This window comes from Salmo salar, chromosome ssa01 (assembly GCF_905237065.1).
Source record: "Salmo salar chromosome ssa01, Ssal_v3.1, whole genome shotgun sequence".
NCBI classification, from domain to species: domain Eukaryota; kingdom Metazoa; phylum Chordata; class Actinopteri; order Salmoniformes; family Salmonidae; genus Salmo; species Salmo salar.
The window spans coordinates 71,191,219-71,199,824 of NC_059442.1; the positions used below are offsets into that span (position 1 = coordinate 71,191,219).

Below are 8,606 nucleotides of genomic sequence, written 5' to 3' on the forward strand. Positions count from 1 at the left end.
CTTCATTCGGGCGATTATGAAGGCAGCATCCCATGTATCCTTCGCTAGGAAGGCTATCCCAAAACACCTTGCGGCTCAGTAAAAAATTAAAATTTCAAATAATTACGGACAGAAGTCCCCGCTTGGGAGAAAAAGAATAAGAAGAACTTTGCGAAATGTAACTATAAAGTTTATTTATTCACCAAATGATGTTAAAATGTTCAACAAATTACTTTCATATGTTGTTTATCAGCCCATTGCCAAGCTAGCTAGCTAACACGTTGGACGTGATAGCTAGCTAACATTAGTAGGTGAACTCTCATCCTGCTTATCGGCTGTTTAGAGATGAACAACTAAACAAACTAGGCCTAATCGTAGATTCAGCAATGTGTAAATTGCAATGTGTTATTATATCATGAAGTAATGAACTTGCTAGCCAGCTAAAGACATGTAGCAAATCGTTTTTTCCCCATTTGTTTTAAAGGAAAGAAGTGGGAAACCTGATCGCATTTCACTCCATTGCATTGGCTTGGCAGGAGAAAACAGTTCAGCCCAACTCAATTTTTTAACAGACAGCTGTGTTCTGTTCATTCTAGGCTTGCTAGCCAGCCAAGTTATTTGTTTATTCTGTTGATGAGTCTGTTTAGCTAGCTTGCTAACTAGCTGCATGCAGTGTCTGTTTACCTAACTTGAGATTTGGTGTTACTAGTTAAAATTAGAGGCTGAGTTATTTTACTCTTCTATAAACAACTGAACAAGCCTAAAAATATGCAAAACTGTTAACAAAAAGATTGGACATTAATAGCAGAGGTTAATTTCTCCCCCCTTGTCTCTGCTTGAAGGACATATCACCCTGACACCCTGCAGATGTAAAGAACTTGTTTGGAACCTCCCAGCCACTAGGATAGTCACCATATCCCAGGATTGTGTGCAACATCACAGTGTTATATAGAAATAGATTCACCCATGTTATTGTTTATCATGCAGATTTGTCGAGACATTGTTACTTATGAAGCTCATTCTTATTCAGAGGTGATTTTCTGTCCTAGGGGATTGCACTGTGTGCAAGTCTTCAATTTAGACCACAATTAGTTGAATGAGGTGTTAGTAAAGGGCTGGAACAAAAACATGTAAACTCCTGTCCCGTGTATAAAATAAATGGTGGCGGTCATGACAAAACTTGCCTTGATGTACTGATCAAGTTTATGAATGTTGGAGGTTAATCTACTTAAAATGTCCCTCACTTGGGAATGACCTATTTTGTACAATGGACTTTTTTTAAGGACTCATGCACAGATACAGGAAAACCAATCAACGTGTTAATATTTATTCAAAATGACAAGTGTTGATGTCTCCATGTTTCTGGTTTTGAAGTTTGGGCATCTGGTGCCTGCAGTTCATCTGTCTAATCCCCTGCAAGGAGATTGAAATGCATCAATAATATTACAATGCTGTATTAATTTCATTGAATATATACAGTACCATTCAAAAGTTTGGACACACCTACTCATTCAAGTGTTTTTCTTTATTTTTACTATTTTCTACATTGTAGAATAATAGTGAAGACATCAAAACTATGAAATAATATATATGGAATCAAGTAGTAACCAAAAAAGTGTTAAACAAATCAAAATATATTTTATATTTGAGATTCTTCAAAGTAGCCACCCTTTGCCTTTGACAGCTTTGCACACTCTTGGCATTCTCTCAACCAGCTTTGTGAGAGTCACCTGGAATGCATTTCAATTAACAGGTGTGCCTTGAATGAGTGGAAACTAAAACACTGGAATGAGTAGGTGTGTCCAAACTTTTGACTGGTACTGTATATGTTTGATATGCATTTATATAATTATATTGGACATGTTATCCTTCATCATATGCCAGTATTTGTATCCAATGCATTTAGCTTACATTAGGATGAAGTAGCCTAGGCCACCTTATCTAGTTAGACTGCATCATATCACCTTTCAATATCAGTTATCAACTAATATGAAACCATGTTATCCTGAACATCAGTGTAAGAGAGATAAGACACTGTAACCTTACATTGCAGAATAGAATATCACAAAAATCATGGTGATAAATAAAACATAGGCTATAGAGTTTTGGGCTAATGTGAAAACATGGACCCACTAACGATCCCGCTCATAGAGGTTTACGATAAGCGATCTTTCAATAAAGTCTGGCTACTTACTCATTAGATAACTGTCCATTTGGCCCAGCTGGAACAGGGGTGCATCTCCCATTCGTTTTTGGAATACAGATTTTTTTTTTTTTCAGGACACCAGAGTTTGTTGGCAGCAAAATCCCAGTGGTCGCAAACGCAAACTAACTGCTCCTCATCATCATCCTCCATTTCTGTAAGAATTGTAGTCACGTATTCGAATTCTCCACAGCACAAACATTCCTCCTTTGAGGAATTGGAGCGCAATTGCCACAACTGCATGACCAGTCGGTCTTGATCCTGGGGATGGGTTGGATCTGTGGTACAGCCACTGCTGTGGCTTAGGTGGCAAGAGCAGCAGCGGCCATCTGAAGCTTAATTTGCCTCAATTCTTCACCCAAATACTCAGGCTCAAATAAATATGGTTCGATCTGTGCATCTCCAGTTGTTTTCTTCATCACTCATGAGTATTTCATAGTCAGACATATTTGTAGGTTGTTTGATTAATTTGTATAACTAACGTGTAACACTGTCTTCACTTATCCGCCAAAGAAAACGTGCATCTGTGGATAAGGGCATAACGTGCCGTTTCTACGTAGCAGGGATTCCCCCGAGAGCACACATGTGCAGTTGTTACCCATCTCCGCTACTGTGGCAGTCAGCTTCATAAAATAATGATATAAAATCATCTCAAATGTTTTAGGTGAAAAAGTACACATTTCTTGACTCAAAGAATTGAGGCAAGAATTAAGCCTCAGTATAGAGGCAAAGTAGAGTCGCAATTCAACAGCTCAGACACAAGACATATGTGGCAGGGTCTACAGTCAATCATGGATTACAAAAAGAAAACCAGCCCCGTCGCGGACACTGACGTCTTGCTCCCAGACAAGCTAAACAACTTCTTTGCTCGCTTTGAGGACAATACACGGCCCGCTACCAAAACCTGCGGGCTCTCCTTCACCGCAGCCAATGTGAGTAAAACATTTAAAAGTGTTAACCCTCGCAAGGCTGCCGGCCCAGATGGCATCCCTAGCCGCATCCTCAGAGCATGCGTAGACCAGTTGGCTGGAATGTTTACGGACATATTCAATCAATCCCTATCCCAGTCTGCTGTTCCCACATGCTTCAAAAATGGCCACCATTGTTCCTGTTCCCAAGAAAGCTAAGGTAACTGAGCTAAATGACTATCATTCCATCATCATGAAGTGCTTTGAGAGACTAGTCAAGGATCATATCACCTCCACCCTACCTGACACCCTAGACCCACTCCAATTTGCTTACCGCCCCAATAGGTCCACAGACGCAATCGCAATCACACTGCACACTGCCCTAACCCATCTGGACAAGAGGAATACCCATGCAAGAATGCTGTTCATCGATTACAGCAAAGCATTTAACACCAAAGTACCCTCCAAACTGGGTCTCGACCCCACCCTGTGCAACTGGGTCCTGGACTTTCTGACAGGCCACCCCCAGGTGGTGAGGGTAGGAAACAACATCTCCACCCCGCTGATCCTCAACACTAGGGCCCCTCAAGGGTGCGTTCTCAGCCCTCTCCTGTACTCCCTGTTCACCCATGACTGCGTGGCCATGCACGCCTCCAACTCAATCATCAAGTTTGCAGACGACACTACAGTGGTAGGCTTGATTACCAACAACAACGAGACGGCCTACAGGGAGGAGGTGAGGGCCCTCGGAGTGTGGTGTCAAGAAAATAACCTCACACTCAACGTCAACAAAACAAAGGAGATTATCGTGGACTTCAGGAAACAGCAGAGGGAGCACCCCCCCTATCCACATCGACGGGACAGTAGTTGAGAAGGTGGAAAGTTTTAAGTTCCTAGGCGTACACATCACGGACAAACTGAAATGGTCCACCCACACAGACAGCGTGGTGAAGAAGGCGCCTCTTCAACCTCAGGAGGCTGAAGAAATTTGGCTTGTCAATGAAAACACACAAACTTTTACAGATGCACAATCGAGAGCATCTTGTCGGGCTGTATCACCGCCTGGTACGGCGACTACTCCGCCCACAACCGTAAGACTCTCCAGAGGGTAGTGAGGTCTGCACAACGCATCACTGGGGGCAAACTACCTGCCCTCCAAGACACCTACACCACCCGATGTCACAGGAAGGCCAAAAAGATGATCAAGGACAACAACCACCCGAGCCACTGCCTGTTCACCCCGCTATCATCCAGAAGGCGAGGTCAGTACAGGTGCATCAAAGCTGGGACCAAGAGACTGAAAAACAGCTTCTATCTCAAGGCGATCAGACTGTTAAACAGCTATCACTAACATTGAGTGGCTGCTGCCAACATACTGACTCAAATCTCTAGCCACTTTAATAATTAAAAATTGGATGCAATAAATGTATCACTAGGCACTTTAAACAATGCCACTTTATATAATGTTTACATACCCTACATTACTCATCTCATATGTATATACTGTACTCTATACCATCTACTGCATCTTGCCTATGCCGCACGGCCATCGCTCATCCATATATTTATATGTGCATATTCTTATTCATTAATTTACACTTGTGTGTGTGTGTATAAGGTAGTTGTTGTGAAATTGTTAAGATTACTTGTTAGATATTAATGCACGGTCGGAACTAGAAGCACAAGCATTTCTCTACACTCGCATTAACATCTGCTAACCATGTGTATGTGACCAATAAAATTTGATTTGAAATCAGTACTTTTGACAAAAATAACTAAATAAAACTGTGAATTTGCCCACACTTTCTGAATCAGGAATTCACTGCCAGTGTAGCAGAGCTAGGCCTGCATCCCACCCCTTACAGAACCAATCAGTCGATATAGTCGAGAACAATCAGCAGAAATCATACGATATGAATTAGACAGTGGGGCATCGCCTGACCCACTAGTTGGACGTGGTGACTCTGCTCGGGCATTTATTTAACGCCTGCTAAGTTAGGTTAGCCATGAAATGACAGCAATTGCAAGCCCCAACCACAAGATCAAAAAAACATGGCTTTATGCATTACATATCTGTTGAGTCTACAGGTGACTGCTGCTAGGCCTATTTGATTGGGAAATCGATAAGATTCCCCTGAGAGAATTATTTGGACAAAAACCACCCTTGCGGGAAATGTAAAGACTTTATATTGTAGCGTGGCCAGAGAGCAATAACAAAGGAATGCGCCGGGTTAAGGAGTCATTGGTTGAAGATTCTGAAGCATCAGCGGCAAGCCAACAATTGTCTACTTCAGACCGAGGTTGTAATAATGTCTAGTGGAATTTGTCTTTGAACAAAGGTTACAAAGTAGTCTAGATACAACCACTCAATACTCCATTAGAATGTTACTTTGAAACAGTATATTTGTGGATACTTACTTGAATCTTCCCTGACAGTGTTGACACAGGTCTCCAACCCATCCTTGGTCACAGACGCAAGTCCCATTGGTGCATTTCCCAGAGAAGCAATTTTTATCACAGGACTTGGAGACTGATGCTTCGGTGTAAAACACCAAGTACAGCATAAGAAATGCCCCAAAATATATTTGTATGTCCTGGGGTCTCGTATTTGAATATTTAGTCCATGTGCCTCGACGCATTCCTCGGCAGTCCCCACCCATTCTACTTTAGAAACAGGTTAAGGTCTACTTTTCTGGTGAAGACTCCGTTATTCACACTTAAACAGCTGGAGTGACTCAACTAAACGTCACTTATTGGTAATACATCATTTGTAAACAAAGCATTGGCGTATGCATGGAATAGCCTAGCCATAAAGCGAAATAATACATACACTCAACATCCAAATAGGCTTATTTATAGGCTATAGAAACATAACTCTGAAATCTGAGCATATTGCTTGTGTCATCTCCGGTAACTGACGTTAGAGCATCATCCGACAACGAAGTCTTCAAATTTTCACTGACTTTAATGCACTCCTATTAAACTTTCTTGAACTAATGAATGCACACACCGTTATTCCCAGAGGCTAAGAAGCCATTTTAAAAAACCAAAGATAATTGTTGTTTATAAGTTGTAGGCCTATTCTAAATGAAGTATTTTCCAAGCAATTTTCAAGTTCGCCATCCTAATGTTTCCAGAAAAATTGGAAGAAAAGAGTTGGTCACAGGATTGATGTTAGTTCTGGATTCCTATTTCCATTGCAAGAGTCGGTTTTGGATGTTGTTCGCTGCGGTGGAGAATGCAGCAACCCGGACAAATAGATCAAGTTGACCGTTCTCCGTTCCGCTTTTTCCAACGTCCAGGTTAGGCGCATTCACCGAAGATAATGAGTTATTTGCATTAAAACCCTTTTAATCCTTGTCACAGAGAGCGATATTCACCGATGAATAACAACACGAGTACCCTACATGAAGATGCTCGCACAGCTGGTTTTTCAACGGGGAAACTCCTGGACAAAGCTCCGAGCATGAGCAGTGCAAAATTACGCATTTAAAGAGACAGTAGCTACACGATTCAGCTGTATTGAGCGATAGCGTTCCTGACGTATAATTGGGAATTACAATACTAGAACAGTGGATATCCTGCTTATGTTGGGATAAATGTCAGCCATTTTGGTCAGGGATAAGATATTGTGTAAAATAATGTATTTGAAGAATGTATCTGCACTGTTTGATAGATAGCTAGCCAGGCAGTTTTAGAGTAATAATTCCAAACATTTTTCAAATGAACTGACAATATGCCAACATTACATTTTAAGCTGCAATATGTCACTTTCTGGATGAAGACCAATTTCACATAGAAATGTAAGCATTGAAAGCAAGTCTAAGAAGAGGTATATCTGTTCTATGTGCGCTATTTCTATGCCTCTCGTTATTACATTTGTTTTTTGAGTCTTTTACTTTCAGTTTTGTACACTAGCTTCAAACAGCTGAAAATACAATATTTCACAGTGGTTTAGATGGTACAATGATTTTCTACACTATACTTGCTTGTTTTGTCACATAAACTGAAATGAGAATTTAAGCAACTAGGAAATGGCGGAGTGATTTCTGCATAGTGTATCTTTAAAAAATGCAGTCAATTTACAGCTGGCTGAAATCTGTTGATGTGATAGGACTTAGACAAGTTGTAAATGCAACAATTACTTATGTTGTATCATATAATAGAACTCACAGCTTTCCAAGAAAACAAAAATGTTGACATTTATGGTCTGTTTACATATATTTTAGAGGCTATATACAGAATTTTTTTATAAAACCAGTATAAACTGTATTTATAATTATATGACAATATTTTAGGTTGACAATAATTCTATTGCAACATTTTTTATGTATCACATGTCTTCAGGATTATGCCTCTACTGCCATTCATTCTGATTAGACTGGTTTGGATTTCTTCCTGACCTTTATGGCTGCCATTTTCACCTCCATTCTGGAACTTTGTGGGTTTATGACATACCACTATAGTGATTTAATAGGATCTCTATGGTCCCTATACAGAACCTTATCACAATCACATCACATAATTTTCCCATGGGCAATTTCAAACCACTGTGGCAGAAATATTTTCCTGTCTTTGTTACTGACCTCAAGTTCCCTTGGCTCTGCTAATATATTTAATCTCAATTTGTTTTAAATGGCACACACTTGACTTGAAGCCAGGAAGATGATTGATTATGTATGCTGTTGAACAAGTACAATAACCTACCATGGATTCAGTCTTTTCTACTCGACCAAGAAAATAAGCTATCATTATAAAAATGTAAGTGGTTTGCCATAGAATTTCCTAGGCCTACATGTATTGAGTGAGTTTTATAATTAAATGCAATTTGTTGTTTTGGTTTCAATCGAATTGTCAAGAATCAATATACATTTTTCTTTTTAATTTTCCTCACGATGGGACTGTGACCCAATCAATATTTCTGCATTGACACCAGGGTGAGAAAAATTCTAAGCTGCATAATGGAATTTACCCAAGCAACAAGAATACAAAGCCAGCATAAATGGTTCACTGTGGTATTTGAATTATTTTTCAGAGTTGTAATGAGGATTCAGGTCTGACCTTGTTCATCATCACCTTCAGTAGCATTATCAGTCTAAATGGTCATCATCCATTTACTATTCTGGGTGATATAATTAAGCTGCTTACACATGCCAATGGTATTAAGTCACTTATTGCTTTAGTAAAAAAAAAGTATGAGTATTTGTTTCCATAAAATACAAAAGATTAAGCTTCTCTTGGGAAATGTAGAAGAGGTCATGTTCAATTTTGTTTGGGGGGGATTACTTTCCACTAAGTGAATGTACCTCTGTTGCTAGAAACAGAGCAACACACAGATAATTACATTATATTGCATGTTTATTGCAGGCCCAGAAAAACAGAGATCTTTGAATAAAATTAATCCCAAAATGTTCCTCTTTGACCAACAGCTGTGAGTGGGGCTGAAGTAGCGTCGGGGAAAAGAGCCATCCTAGCTGGAAAGACCTTGAAGATATAGGCTAGTGGCAAAGCCCCCA

The 8,606-nt window shown here is 40.0% G+C and overlaps 1 protein-coding gene across 1 annotated transcript in view; it reads right to left on the bottom strand.

Annotated features, from left to right (window-relative positions):
- The window catches only part of LOC106607945 (attractin-like protein 1), a 356,731-nt gene extending 350,166 nt beyond the window's left edge, over nt 1–6,565 (bottom strand). The window contains exon 1 of the mRNA XM_014205458.2: nt 5,509–6,565. Coding sequence (XP_014060933.1) covers nt 5,509–5,750 — 242 coding nt within the window. The 5' untranslated portion in view covers nt 5,751–6,565. The remainder of the gene's footprint in view (nt 1–5,508) is intronic.
- Nucleotides 6,566–8,606: the final 2,041 nt, after the last annotated feature.